Below are 15,425 nucleotides of genomic sequence, written 5' to 3' on the forward strand. Positions count from 1 at the left end.
GCTCAGGGTTTGGATCTACTTTATTATCCAGCATTCCCTTTTTTTTCTCCACTCTTTTACTCAGCTGCATGCCTAACTGTTTGATTTGATAAATAAATAAAAGCTCTACTTGGGGGCTCCTTCCACCTTGCTGCACATGGTGCTTCCCTTCGCCTTCCAAAGCCAAAAGAAGGAACTGAGAAAATAAGTTCTGCCTGTACCCATGAGACACAAACAGTTGCATCTAGGGTCTTGTTTTTTCTTTTGTTTTGTTTGTTTTATGTAATTCAGTAGGGGGCAAGCATGTCATATTTTCCCTTTTTAAGTATGCATTCATTAAAAGTTTTGGGCTTATAGTATTGATTCTTTTAATTACATCCTTTTAACTAGTTGCATTTCTTTGTTTAAGGAGGAGTCTTTAGGAGGGGGCTAGGGGGCTTGGGCAGGGGTGGGAGTCTCACATGGCTGCAGGAAGGGCTTGGCTTTCAGTCCTACACAGTCTGAAAGGCCTTGGTCTGGGCAGGGACCATGAGGGTTGGGGGTGTGGGCCCAGACACGTTCCTAGAGTTGTATTTGGGAGTGGCAGGGGGCTCAGGGGTCTTGGGGGGCACCACTGTAGTGTAGGCTGGAGGGGACTGGGGGAAGCCTGGAGGCTGTCCATTTTCCTTGAGAGCTGCTACAGCAGGCGGGCGGGGGCGGTGACCACGCTGGGCGCTGTTGTGCACCATAGACTGGGTGGAGGAGGCTCCGGAGCGCGAGCTGCCGGAGCGGGATGAGGACAGGGAGTTGGGCTTCACCAGCTTGGCCTTGGGAGCCTCCGCATCCTCCCTGTTAGTGGAAACACATACACAGAAAACAAAGATAAAGGTTTGTAAGTATGAATTGTACCTCTAAAAATAAAGAGGAGGAACACACACACACACACACACACACACTATTCTAAGGCCTCATTCATATGGGACAAGTTTTATGTGGGAACCTCATGTAATTCATGAGATAACCCCCCAGCCCTTGAGTTTTCGAAGCACATTTGCATGGAATAATGAAACCTGCTGAAATCACTAGTTCCCCAGTTACAATGGCTGTTTTTGCTGAGAACACAATGAAAATTTCCCATCATAATTCTACTTTTGCTACAGTTTTTCATGACAGATGCAGGACAAAAATGTGGCAAAAACAGGATAATTCAGTGGAGGGGAGCATTGATCACCAGATCTAAGGTAATATGTGCTGTGATTGTTACTGGGATGTTGTTAAACTTGCACAGGATCTTTGCAGTTACTATAAATCACTGTCACCAGGCCACCAGGGTGTGTGGGCTGTGAGCCTTAGTCAGCAGGTAGTATTATCCCATTGATATATGGTGTATGATTCTACAGAAAGTCAGAAATAGAAACCTCTCATCTGTGCACTGCTGGCTACATGGTACAACCTCAGACCCACCAGAGAGGGTCCCATCATCAGAAAAAGTAACATTTTTAAGCAGCATTGGTGAGGTTGGTTCTAAATCCATACCCACCAGATGTGTGTCACTAAAGCTTGTGTGGTTGGGTTGAGCATATTAGCCGAAAGGCTCAGAAGATGGTATAAAAACAGAAAACACTTCATCACATCTACATTATTTACTTGACGCTGTCCTTCAGCCACGCTGCATTATTCAGTGTTACATCAGTAAATATGCACCTACACCAACGCCAGTCTGTCACCAGAAAAAAAATGCTGTCGCTTTTACAAGTGTCATTAGCAATCCACAGGGTCCTCCAGTGCACACAGACTTTAGAGGGAGGAATAAACACTAGTGTGATCCCTCAGTCCGATGACACACACACACACACACACACACACACACACACACACACACACACACACACACACACACACACACACACAGGCGGGAAGTCAGGCAGACAGCAAACACATCCAAGCGTATAGGTGCTGTTGCGGTGTCACTTGTCATTTGACTGGCTTAACTGACGGGTTTCAGCTGAACTGGTGCGTCAGGGGTAACACAGGTTACCGCGCAGCTATGTGCTATGATTAACAGCAATGCTCCATCAAACCAAGCTTGTATTTCACGATTCCTACGGCATTCAGTAAAATCTGAAATGTTACCCCGTTTCTTCTTCTTTTTTTTTTCTGAGTAATATTTTAATTAAATTTTAAGGAGCAGCAGAAAAGCACTGTTAGATATATGCATTTAAAAAATTACACTATGCATGTCATTGTACTTCACTTTTCATGAGATATTTAATGGTTTTCGTAATTTTTTTTGATAATGAACAAAGCAGTAGTAGAGTATATGTTCAGAACAAATCTAGTGTTTTGTGGTTTCGGCAAGACAGCAACATGTTTTACCTTATTTAAAACATGCAGCTAAACTAACATAGCAACAGCCCCACAAAGATACAGAAAGGAAAGAACACATAGAGAGACACATGCATGATTATCTAATCCCACACATTTTTAGCATTTAAAATAAAAAAATAAATAAATAAATAAAAATAATCAGTGAAATAGGAAGGATGAATAACCTGATCTCATTTGGAGTCTCCTCCTCCTCGTACTTCTTCTTCTCTTTCTTCCGGAAGACGAGCCAGATGATCAATATGACGATGAGGACACCGAGGGATATGCCCACCACTGCACCTGCTACCATACCTACATCCCTCACATCTGTGAAGAGAAAGGACGACGTGATGAGAGAGAGAGAGTCACTCACTGTCACGTACTGTTCACAGTTTTCACACAAATTCTTCTGGTTCATGCTCATTAGCTGGAAATACTTCAACACTTCCTTTTGTGCCACAATAGCCAAATACGCTTTGACACCAGGGCTATCAAACCTTTTCTGCTGAGGCGCTAGATGTGTAATTTTGTCGACACAGGACCCCAACCTGGGCCTCTAAGGAAATGTATTAGAGTGACAGTGGAACATAAGTGTTGGAGCAGAGGTGGTGACCAATATCCAGCAGTTTTAGTTTAGTGCAGCCCCTTGTGTTGAAGCACTGAGGGAAAATGGGGAGGGTGAGTGTGTGGGGAGATGGATAGAAAGGCAGAGAGGGGGAATAAATGTATTTCCAGCTGCAGTTTGAAACAATAACCATCAATCAGTGTGGCAGTTTGGTGTGAGGTGAGTGCTGTGAGGTTGACTCTCCCTTCCCTTTCCCAAAACTCACGCTGCATTGTGACCTCAATTGTGCAGTTTTCCTCTCCCACATCATTGCTCGCTGTGCACCTGTAGACACCTGTGCTGTCCATGGTGAGATTCCTAAGGGTCACAATCTCTGGGTTCTTGAGATCTGGGGGAATAAAAAAAAAAAAGGTTAATGCAGACAATCGGGAGAGATAGTTGGTTTTTACTAATGACTATTGGTGTTCGAGCATTACTGCATGTTTACCGTCTTCACTGTCAGTTATACAGGAGAAGCAACTACAGTATATATCATGGCTTACGAAGGAAAAAGAGAGAGAGAGAGAGAGAGAGAGAGAGAGAGAGAGATAGACAGACAGCCACACTGTGAGGAAGACAGAGGGCGAGACACCAGTGGAGTGTTTATTTAAAAGCGAGGCCCATCACACTGAGGAGGACTTGAGGAGAGTAGCAGGAGTGTATATGAGAGAGCGGTGGAGCCCCACAGCCCCATGGGATATTTAGTCACCCCTACCGATGACAACCATGTGATATTACCTTTCACCAGACCCATAAATAACGGCTGCTGACTCTGTGTGTTATCGTCCAATGAAAACTAATTAGACTGAACAGGTGTTGTTTGGTGGAGGTCATTCATTTGAAGGTTTTCGTCTGGGCACGTGCCATCACGGATGCCAGTTGAACACTGGAGACAGGGAGTTCGGCCACCCTGGGGTGTTTGTTCCAGTTTATAGAATACACAGTGTGGGGGGGGGATAACTGCCCCACCATTAGCTTCCTTCCTATCAACTGTCTCCATTACTATTTCGAGGCAAACATGCCTGGTTATGATCCAAGAGGAATGGCAGAATCCACATCCTGTGAATGAAGAGCGCCTCAGGGCTACTACTGAGCCAGTGTTTTTTGTTTTTTGTTTTTTTCAGGATGTCGTGGGAGCTGCCAGTTGACTTCTGTGTATTACATTTTGATTTTTTTCTGCTTTACACACAATCCAAGAAAATACTCACTTCACGCTGACTTCATGCAAACAGGTACAATTCACTTGAGCCAAGCTGACATTTCAACGTCACAGATGTCTCCTTCAAATCATAGTATCAGCCTGCATTCTTGTGTTTATATAACTCTTCCCAGCAGAGTACAACGACAAACAACAGGCCTGTGTTCTGTTTGATTTCCCGAAAAAAATGTGTAGTGCAGATAATGGGGTCCTGGGCGCATCGCTTAAATTTGGAGGGGGTGGCAGTAGTCTAAGATAATAAAGGTGTAAAGGATCAGTGGCCCTATGTAGGACAATCTGAGCCCTTTTAACTGTCCTCTAGCAAAACATTTTAACTGTTAATTACTGTAGTGCAGCAGCTCAGGAGCAAGCAGTAGGAGAATGTGGTGATACTGGGCAGATTTAGGTGTCAGTGTTTGCAAATGTACGAAGGTAAAGATGGGAGGAGGTGAAGGAAAGATGATGTGCTCAGCAAAACACTTCCTTGGATAAACGCAGCCTATAAAAATCACTAATATGAAAATGAATCCTCACAGCATTTCTCTGCAGGGCACTGGATGGTGAATCAGCACGTCACTGCAGTGCCAATTATTTTTCTTACCTATCAGTGCCAGGTTGGGCAATTTGCCCAGACTCTTGCCTTTGTCCAGAACTCGCTCCCACTTGTAGCTGATGGGGTCTGAACCATCGCTGGACTTGCAGCTCAGCTTGACGTCACTGCCCTCCAGGAGTTTGCCGTCCATCCAGCACCTTGGCTTGGAAGGCTTGACTGTAACAACACATGGGAATCAGGAGGAGTTTAATCTAAATGTGTAGGAAACAAGCAAACTTTTGTTCTTTATCATACTGAAATCATACAGTTTTACATCAAATTGCATCAAACACTTAGATTATTACTTTCATATAATGGGCCAACAAAGGGTAGGTTGATGCAGTTATTGCAAGAGTCTTACATGCATCAGCAATAAAGTTAAAAAAAATATATACATAAAAAATATTTTCTAAATTTGGATTATTCTTAGCAAATTACTTAATTTGTGGATATAAAGTAGTCTAATTAACCAAAGATACAAGACTAAAGAAGAATCTTTAGCACCATGAAAATGGGTATTCTGTAGACCGATATATGGGAATACAGACACACTTGCTAATTTTGTTCTGTTATAGTGATTATAAAGTTTAAAAGCTCAAACATCAGCTCATAAAACCAATCTTCCATTCACTGTTGATGGGTAGATTAGTGATGATATTATTCTCTAAGTGTCTAAAATAAGATGAATTATAGTTTACAATGGACTGTAAATAGAACATTTACTGAAGCATGAGTTATTCCATAATGTAAAGTCAAGTGAAACAGCCCAACACCAGTGTGTATTACCTCACAATAAAACGCAACATAAAATGAAGAGCAAAGCCATAAAAGTGAGATAATAATAACACAAATGGTTTATAAAGTTGCATAAAGTTGAAATGTTTTAACATCCATGATGAACTTTATTTGAATGTGTCCATCTGTATCCATTACTGGCGTCATACACAATTTTTAATGAGGGATAGGTGAGTCTAGTTTGCCATCACAGTCGTTTCTCAGAGCTAGTGACACACACAGAGAAAAAAAAATAGTCCCATAGGGAATGGATCAATATGACCCCAAAGCTGGCTGTGAATGCTTGTGGTAATATGTTCTCCACAGGTCAAAGGTTTTGGTCATAGTCCAGTAGCTGGAGGCAGAGCACAGTATGGCTGGAGCCGGCTGAGCCCTGTGCAGCCGCCCTGATAAACGCAGAGAGGCACTGCTACACTATAAAAGCAGGAAAATAGCACTACCTCTCCCCCCTCCCGAGTGACATATTTTTAGATCAGTGCTGAACTAAATTTAAACATCTATTTTGTATTTTTGTTGCGCTGTCATATTAGCAATGTCGACTTTCATGCATTTGGATGATGCTGCTTGTCAGCAAAGTTGAGTATAAGTAACTCCTGAGTAATGCTGAGATGTTGTGACTTAGTGATAGCTGGTACATAAAGCCAGATAGCTTATGTGCACCTCTCCCACTGCTCGTCTAACCCCCCTTTTCTCCATCCCCGGCTCTCACAGGCAGAGTGTTTCCTGCTCACACACTCGGCAAGGAATATAATGAGAGGAGCACTGACGCTCATTGTCAGGGTCAGTTAGGCCTAAATGCAGCAGGAGCAGTTGGAACATGTAACCTCAGACACAAAAACTCACACACATTTATACAAATGCACCTATATTTATAACAGTAAAGGTACACAAAAATAAAACACATACTGTACCCACTAAGTCACAAAACCTGCATGTGCAAATTCACGCACAGTGCAGGCATCCAGAGATGAACGTGCAGGCTTTCCCATAAACACATACACAACTACCGGAGGCACCAATAAACCCTGGCACACACACAAATACATACACTTGCACACTCTCTCATGCCAAGCCAGCTACCAGCTCGGCTGCCAAGCCATTATCTTGGTGTGGGAACTGAGAGAAAAATGCAAATGTTCGTCTCTCTCAAAATCGAAAGTGTCACCGCAAAGCTGAGGGCAATTTGTAAAAATGGAGGCACTAACTCACTGAAATGTCTTCATGGAAGAGAGAGGAGAGTGAGAGCAAGAGGATTAACAGACTGTTCCATTAGAAAACCAATAACCGCGGGTTGAACTAATCTCCCATGATGTTTTAATAAATCTCCTGCTTTTCTGACATTGAGAACGATCTCGCTCCTCCCGCCGGACTTTGTGGCTGGCTTTTGTGGTGCAGCCGTTCCCCTTTTGCTGTCTGTCCTTCAGAGTTGTTTAGCTATTTGAGATATGCAGGCAGAGACACATATTACCACTGAGCTAGCTGTAAAGCTAAGCCATTTATAACCATCTGTATATTGGGCAAATGAAGGAAACAGAAAGAATGAAAAATGGGGGGATACAATGTACAGAGATTACTTTCTTTGGCTTATGAGGCCAAAATAGGCCTTTGTATAGCTGCAAGAGCTAAGACATGACTTGTATGAGTAATTTTCCTAAGTAGATTATCAGCAGTTAGATTGATGACTGTTGCCTTTTTCAATGTCATTTTCAACTACTAAATTTCATTAGAGAATGCACCTCAAACTTGGAGAAGAGTCTGTTGCCTGTTTTCTTACAGAGGACAGAAATGAATTTAACTTGCTGCTTGTCCATGTAACTCAGTCCCTAACTTAATCAATCAGCACTGTGCTCCTCCAGACCCAAGTCGCATGTTTCTGGTCTCACCTCATCAACAAACCAATCCAAACGAACCCAAACAGCACGAGCAAAATCAAATCACACTGTCTGAATCAAATTGAATCATTAGATCAGTCAGCATGACGGAGGAAATGTGCCAGGCTAATGATCCAGTGATTAGCTCTGTGTGTGTGTGTGTGTGTGTGTGTGTGTATGAGAGAGACAGAGAGTGTGTGTGTTTGTGTGTATGTCTGTGCATGTCCATTTTCCATGCACAAATGAGTTTGGGTCTCTTCATAACCTGATGGCATGTTCTCAGATGTGCATGTGCACCCGTATGTGTGTGTGTGTGTGTGTGTGTGTGTATGTCTGAGAACACCCACCCAGCACAATGAGGTTGACCTGGCTCCAATGGTACTTTCCCCCAGTCTTGACTTTACAGTAGTATTCCCCAGAGTCGGTCAGCAGCAGGTCACTGATCAGCAGGGAGGCGTCTCCACCCAGGTACTCCCCAGCAAAGGACAGGCGGCTGGCCTCGCTGCCCGTTGCCTCATTGGTGTACACTTGGCCCCCAAAGAAGGTAATGATCTAGACATGGAAGAGAGGAAAATTAAGAGATTTATTTTAATGTTGTTTATTGTATTCAGCTCAGGCCTTGAGAGAGACAGACTGTTGTTCAGGGGGAAGGTTGGCAGGCGTCTGTCCTTCTGTAGTGCTAATGTGGCTAAATCCTAAATACCAAACTCTGGTGTGACAAGCTCCTAATGCCTTATGGGAGTGATTGATCACAGCTCTTCTGACTTACTCTTCCTTTTAGAAGAATGTTCCTCTTGGACCAGATAATGTAAACTAACATGTATGGTTAACTTAATTTCTTTGTCCCAACAGTAATACCCTTGATATATCTGACTGGTAGCCTGCCATTAACATTTAAAATTATATAACTCTTGTGATGGCGTACACACAGCTCTGACATATCCAAATCGTTCCTCACTGGGTACACAGTTTTGAGGAAAACAGAATACCAGCACTCATGGGTAACACTGTTAGCAATCATTTTTTAATTAATTAACACTTGGGAAATAATATTTTACAAATGAATGCATTTACTGGAATGCCAGTGTTCATTTAGCTGATTGCCTGTGAGCACTGTTATCTCCTTATGCTCTTTCTACAAGCGGAGCTGTCAAATCGACCAAATAAAAATCTATTCTGGGGCCAAGATGAAAGATTAAAGTACCCACAGTGGCACAAGCAAGATGTTAGCACACTGGCTAGAAAAACCAAACTAATGTCGATAATGGACTATACCCAACATAGTCCAAAGTGCACACTAACTTTTATGTTCAGCCAATTTACCTCTGCCATGTTTCTTTTTACTCAGTTTTGTCTTGTTTGTTGTTTAGCAGCAGCCCCAAAGAACAAAGATATGAAAATGAATTCTTGTGTCCATTGTGCTGATATAAAGATTGACTTACATGTAGCATTGCATCAGTTTTTTTTCCCAGAAATGTAATAAAATGATAAAATGACCAGCTGGTGTGGTATTTTGAGGTACATTAATATTATAAATTGACATGTTACTGTGGAGGAAATAATATGTGTTATGTATGTGCATGTGTTTGCATATATGTATACATACATCTGTTTGTATATGTATGCATATATGTAAGGTGCATGTATGCATGTTGTTGCACATGCATGCATATTTTAATGCAGTTGCAAACTACACAGTATATGATAATGTGGGTACATGTCATTTTGGATATACTGTTATTTTATTTTCTTTGTAAACTTTTTATATGAATAAAATATAAATCATAAAATAAACAATGATCGGATGAAGTGCGTCTTCATCAGAACTTTGAAACATAAAATATTTAGCTAGTACAGAAAATTACAAATGTTGTACATTTTGCGAATGACACAATCTATTTTCCTTTTTCTTTTTTTTCTTTTTAGCACATGGCTCAGTGATGTTTGCAAAGACTTGGTCTTCGAAGGAAAACTCTGATGATTTGAAACTTCACTGTAGACACGTAACATCTATAAACCTGTACTTGAAAGCTTACATTTTCTCCTCTCCACCAGTTTATGTCTTTGCTTATTTCTACCCTCTCCTTGTTTATGCCCCCCCCCACCATCTATTTCTCTCTCACTCCATTCACATACACAAACACAAACAAACACAGCTGTCACAGTGGCCTATTACTCAGGGCAAGTGAGAGCCTGCAGATGGGGACTGCTAAATGCCGGTGCCACAGCGCATCAGTGCCTAAGAAACGGGGGCACCTGCTGTGATCACAGGTGACGACTGGCCATTTACACACACACGTGCTCAGACCTACACACATACACTAGCTTCTGAACAAACATGTACAAACACGCCTTGAATGCAAACACACATACATTACTGTGCCACAGCTGCAGGCCCTCGCACATGAACAGAGTGGGACATATTTCAAAAGCATCTGCTCATGGGCACACTTTTGCCGCCTTCTTGAACTGGACATTTGTTACACATTTGTGAGTATAAGGTGTATGTGAATTTTTGCTTCTGGTTATGTCTGGGTGCATTCTGAACACGTATTTATGAGACCGATAGTTTAAGTGCCAGTTAGTGTGAGGAATTTAAGGACAATTTAGTAATATGACCTGAGGCTGTCATATTTTGCAATTAAAATGAGGTGGTTTGTTTATTCAGTAAAAACTGAAAATACTGTATGCAGACATGAAGCAGCACTGCCATCTCTGGCTTTCTGAATGGATATATGAAAGACTCCATTAGATGAAAGATTTGATTATTTAGTTATTTTTACTTACTGCAGTAAAAATGTTTTATATTGATTGGTTGATTAGGCTAATCTTTTTTTAATTGCAAGGGTTGTTGGCAGAGAGCTAGTGTCTAGTGAGAGAAGTTATTTTCAGTATCAGTATCTGAACTATCTGCCTGTAAAAAAATATCAGATTTACCTCCATGTATCTTATTTTCATATCATGCATCAATCTTTGGTTAAAACATGGCAGCTACATGACAGCATGACAGCTAGACAACTATTCTTTGATCAGGGAGGGACTGTTAAGGATCATTCAGACAAGATAACATACAAACCAAGAGTACATTCAAACTATTGTCCATAATGATGAATTAATATATCATGTATGTATCCATCTGTATAATGACTACAGAGGAATACAGTGCAGACTCTGTCATATTTGCCATCGTTGGAGACACTTTCCTACACTTGGTGTACGACAATTGGTCATAAATGCCACGAAGATATGTTGAAAACTGTGTGGTGGAAGGGCAGTTTTGCACTGAAACAGCACACAATCAGCCATAACTAATATCACACACCTGCTGGTATAATTTTTCAAGAGAGGATGATAATTTGTGGGAAGCCTACTTCATTCAATGTTTTACATTTTTAAGAAAACGACATCCCTCCAGGTCTGTGCCACAGCTGTTGCTACGGTAACGTGCAGTGGTTGGAGTTATGACACTTGCGTTTGAAACCATTTTACTATCCGTCTTCATGAGTCTGGATGAATTTTGGTCATCTACATACGTGCCCTGTCTCTAGCTCCTCTGCGTCCCAAACACATGTAGCCTGTACATTTGCGAACAGAGGCTAAATGTTGACAAGATGCTCTTTCCCTCTCAACACGGCCTTCCAGCAGAACAAAAGAATGATTTATTCATTCAGCTACAGGCGCAGTCTCTGTCCTAATCAAATTTTCAGACGTTTGATTTTAATTAATGGCGCCTTCAATGTTATCTTCCTGTTAAATATTCATCGCAATGTGGCAGCCCCTCTCTGAATCATCAAAGCGTAAGACACTTGTTTTCCTTTTTCTTTCACTCCTCGCCCTTCTGTTTCCCCTCCGCACTCTCGTTTTCTTCTCTTTCTCAGTGTCACACTTCCCTGTACTAACCAACACATCAGTGCTCGAACAAACGACTTCCGAAGAGAAAGGAAATCTCTTTCTTCCGACAGAAAGCTGGTGAGATTTTACGCTCTGCCTGTTATCAGATACTATGCTCAGTTTGGGTGAAGAATGGGTATCATTTAAAACCGATGAAACGATACCAAAATGTTTTCAGACGCTGTGAGACAAACAAAACCTCATTAAGGGGATTTAACGACCTGTGCCCGGTGAAAGCTGTGCTGCTGTTTCAGGCTGGAAGTTATGATGAAATCGAGAGTCAGCTGCCTTCGACTGATTTCATGTTTTGTGTAGTTTCTGACTCTCAGCAAAGGAAACCCAAAGTAGTATCACTGTAAGTGGAGCATTTTCTGAGCATAGCAGAACGTGTAATAACATGAATCATGTGTTTGGAAGTTTTTTGTGTGCTTTGTTTTCATATAAAAATTGCCAATTCTACCTTATGTAGTAGCTAATTTAACCATTTAAAAGACAGAGATGCTTAAAGTGCTCAGATGTAATGCAATTTCTTTGACGTGAAGCGTTGAAAGTCATCATATGCAGCATAGACTTTACATAACAAGCTAACGTTTCAGATAAAGTGTGCCTTCTTCAGACCTTATAAAGGAGTGTGTATGTATTTTTTGTCCTACTGCAGCTCTCATGTGTTGATGGAGTAGGGTGGCGGTGTTAGTTATGCTAATGAGCTAACAGCCACCTGTCTGATGGAAAGTAATGAAAATCTTTTTTTCCCCTTTGTTGCGGGAAGAAGTGTGGGAAGTCACATTTTTAAAAACTGCACATTTAGTGTTTGTCTCTTTTATGCTGTAGAAAAGTTAAGAGTAAAGGGTCCAAGGTTACAACTACAAAATGAGTGGGGGAACATTCTGCTACATGATTGTTCCTTTGTGGAAAGCACTAAAACTTGAAGTGCCACAGTAACTTTAGGCATTGAGTTAATGTACAACCATTATGGGTCCAGTTGGAAATCAATCAGCATGAAACAAAGATAGGAGATAGAGATAGAGAGAGATAGAGAGAGAGAGAGAGAGAGAGAGAGAGAGAGAGAGAGAGAGAGAGAGAGAGAGAGAGAGAGAGAATGGGCGGTGGAAGGGTGTAAGGCAGGTAAAAAACATTTTTCAGCAGTAATAAACAGAGGTTTGTGTTTTGGCACAAATGTTCTGCAACCCCAGTGGACAAAGAAACAACACATTAGTTTTAACTTTACTTTCCAGTAGCTTATGTGGAGGAAATCTTGTGAGCTTAAGGGAGAAATATTCAGGATACCTAAGGTTGTTCAAGAAGAGGTATTAATGGAAGGTTGATGTATCAAGGAGAAGAGAGATGAACAGCAGAAACGTTTACAAGTTAACCAGTTTAATGCCACCCAATTCTGAAGGCAGCTCCTGGGCAGGGCGTATAAATAGACTCACATGGCAAATTACTGCAGGTCCAAATAAGGTTATTCTTCACCTAACCACATCACCTGTGGTATCGAATTATAAACATTGACTCAAGTTTTACTCAGGTTGTATATCCCTAAACCTCCTTCCTACTTAGAGAGGGCTTGTGTAACTAATGACCCTGAGCCCTAAGACACTGGCTGTTTTATCATGTCTGTTTACCTCCTCCACTGGACACCTTGTCTGTCTTTATCTAGGGGGGCCTACACTATAACCTTGGTTGCTATGGCCACTGGCAATGGGAATTGAGCAGATGTTTCCTTGCAGAGAGAACAGACGATGGTCTACAGTAAGTGACCTCTGTGGCCTGTATGGAGACTCTAGCTAAATGAAAGAAAACAGACCCTTCACAGCTTAAGTATGTCCTAATAAGCAAAGAAACAATAAGTCATTGTAATTGCAGCCATGATACAGTGAAAGCAAAATAATCTTATCTCACCACTCTCTGTTTGGAGTTTGGTTTCTGCAGTAGCCACTCAATGTCAAGAGAGTTGGATGACGGGAACTGGTGGTGACATGGTAAGGTGGCGTTGTCCCCAACGACCTTCTTCATCTCCGTCTGGGCACCCACTGAGAGCAGGCTGAAAAGAACTGAGGGAGAGGAAGAGAGAGATGGGGAGTGGGGGGAAAAAAGGGAGAAGAAGAGGTAGAGAGATGTCAGATGGGGACACTAGCTAGATCCAAACTTGAGACAAGAGGAAGAGGCGGATGCTGCAGAAACTGAGACGGAAGACACAGGGAGAGATATGACCCAGAATCCCAATCACTATCTGACAGATGCTGAGATATGTCACAGCCAGACATTGAAGAGAGACAGAGTGGGGATTCTTTTCACAGGGAATAGAGTTTGGTATACGAGGTCAGAGAGAGAAGTATCATGGTGATCTTTGTGTTAACCCCTTTTGACAAGGGCAGTCAAAGAGCATATTCTTATTCACAGCAACAGCTTTGGGGAGTTGTCGCCTGGGAAAGGGAAGCTGCAGAGCTTTTGAGTGTTGAGGAGCTGCACATCGATAATTCTGCTGTAAGACTGAAGTGATACAATCATTCAGTTAATTTACTCACATTTTCTAGACCAACTCTGGCCAATTTTAAGAAAACAAAATGGAAACAAGTGTGAGATGGAACACCTTCCACAACTATTACAAGCAAATCATGCAATCATAATGACACAGAGCAAACAAACAAAAATGCACAATCTACTCAGTGAAGAAGTCGGACTGCGGTAAAAAGTAGCAATTATTATGTGTGTGCACAAGCGAGTGACTTTGGGCACCAGCCAGACTGTCAGGGCCTGTGTCTCAGTGGGGGAGCAGCAAGGCTAATTTATTGGAGGATGCTGGACAGCCCGGCGGGCTTGAGGGGAATTAGCCAGAGGCGTCACAGGGGGTTTGCTGGAAGCTGAAGCTATGGATGGTTTGTGAGTGTTTGTGTGTGTGTGTGTGTGTGTGTGTAGTTAAGGTGGTGCACTGCTGAGATACTCGACTCCCTCCACCTGGTAGAAACACTGTACAATGCTGCAGAGCTCTGCTGAGCTTACACACTCAAATGCGACAGATATTTTTGGCTCTACAACATTTAACTTAACTACCTGCCTTTAATTTAATTGCCAAACGAGCCAATAGCACCAGGGGATCCTGAGAGCTTAAAATAAAGTTATCCGGTCTGACAGATGCTCATTTGGAATCATGCAGGAATGTACAGCTGTGTAAATATTGTTACATGTCCTTTTCATTGTCATGCTTCTCAATACGTGCTCGGAGGTTAAACATTTCCCCTGATTGCACAAAATAAATAAAGATTCTGGTGTGGGACACATACTGTATTTGAACAACAACCATGTACATTCACAGATGCCATGTCTGAGGTGGAGTGATTCAGCCCAGAGCTGGTCACTGAAAGAATGCCTTGGTGCTCTGCAGACGCAATCACATGCTGTTAGTTGTTCCACAAGAGATCAAATGTGGTCTGTGAATGCATCAGCACTCGGTGGGCGCCTGTCCACTTGTTCACTTGTCCACCCTCGCAGGAGCCAACACCCAGTCCCACAAGTGATCTCTGGGCCAATGAAAATGTCAGCTCTGTGCTGTGAAAACAATGAGTCAGTGCTAACACAGGACGCAGAGGCAGAGAGTAGCCTCACGTAGACCGCTTCTTCCACCAGAGCTTCACCCTCACAGATGACATCATCTGGTGGATTTCAGCAGATCTTCAAGTTTTCTCAAAGCTCTGTCTATACTTTCTGAGCCTAGGACTACAAACTTGAACTCCAGGCTACTCCAATCTGCGTCCACCAGTTGGACAGAGAAAGAGACAGAGAGGGCACTTCATGGTTGGAGTGTTTGTATGCCCCTTTGGAAGCGCAGGGCTGACAGGACGGATTGCTGAGGTCCGTCTGCTCTGTTGGACCACCTGCTCGGTTCAAATCATTAGTCAGCAGAAAAATAAGGGCCACCCCTCCATACAGAGGAGCTCCTGGACCCTGAAGGTATCCCAGTTTATGACTTTTTAATGCAGCATTTGCAGGGCCATTCATCTTGTGGGCTCCCTGCCGATATTAGTTTGGATGTCAGAGAAGGGAGAGGGAGGGAGAGAGAGAGAGAGAGAGAGAGAGAGAGAGAGAGAGAGAGAGCTTTGCAGTATAAAGATTATTGAAGAGGAAGAATGGTTAAACCTTGTGACCCAA

At 42.4% G+C, this 15,425-nt stretch overlaps 1 protein-coding gene across 1 annotated transcript in view; it reads right to left on the reverse strand.

Moving 5' to 3' along the window:
- Positions 1–338: 338 nt before the first annotated feature.
- clmpb (CXADR like membrane protein b) overlaps positions 339–15,425 on the reverse strand; it is a 61,345-nt gene continuing 46,258 nt past the window's right edge. Inside the window, exons 2-7 of the mRNA XM_071471685.1 lie at positions 13,179–13,330; positions 7,733–7,937; positions 4,729–4,896; positions 3,156–3,278; positions 2,511–2,652; positions 339–807 (exon numbers count right to left, since the gene is read on the reverse strand). Of these exons, the coding sequence (XP_071327786.1) occupies positions 471–807; positions 2,511–2,652; positions 3,156–3,278; positions 4,729–4,896; positions 7,733–7,937; positions 13,179–13,330 (1,127 nt within the window). The 3' untranslated portion in view covers positions 339–470. The remainder of the gene's footprint in view (positions 808–2,510; positions 2,653–3,155; positions 3,279–4,728; positions 4,897–7,732; positions 7,938–13,178; positions 13,331–15,425) is intronic.

Source organism: Trachinotus anak, unplaced genomic scaffold (assembly GCF_046630095.1).
Source record: "Trachinotus anak isolate AG129_WGS33_773 ecotype Australia unplaced genomic scaffold, CSIRO_AGI_Tana_v1 ptg000034l, whole genome shotgun sequence".
NCBI lineage: Eukaryota > Metazoa > Chordata > Actinopteri > Carangiformes > Carangidae > Trachinotus > Trachinotus anak.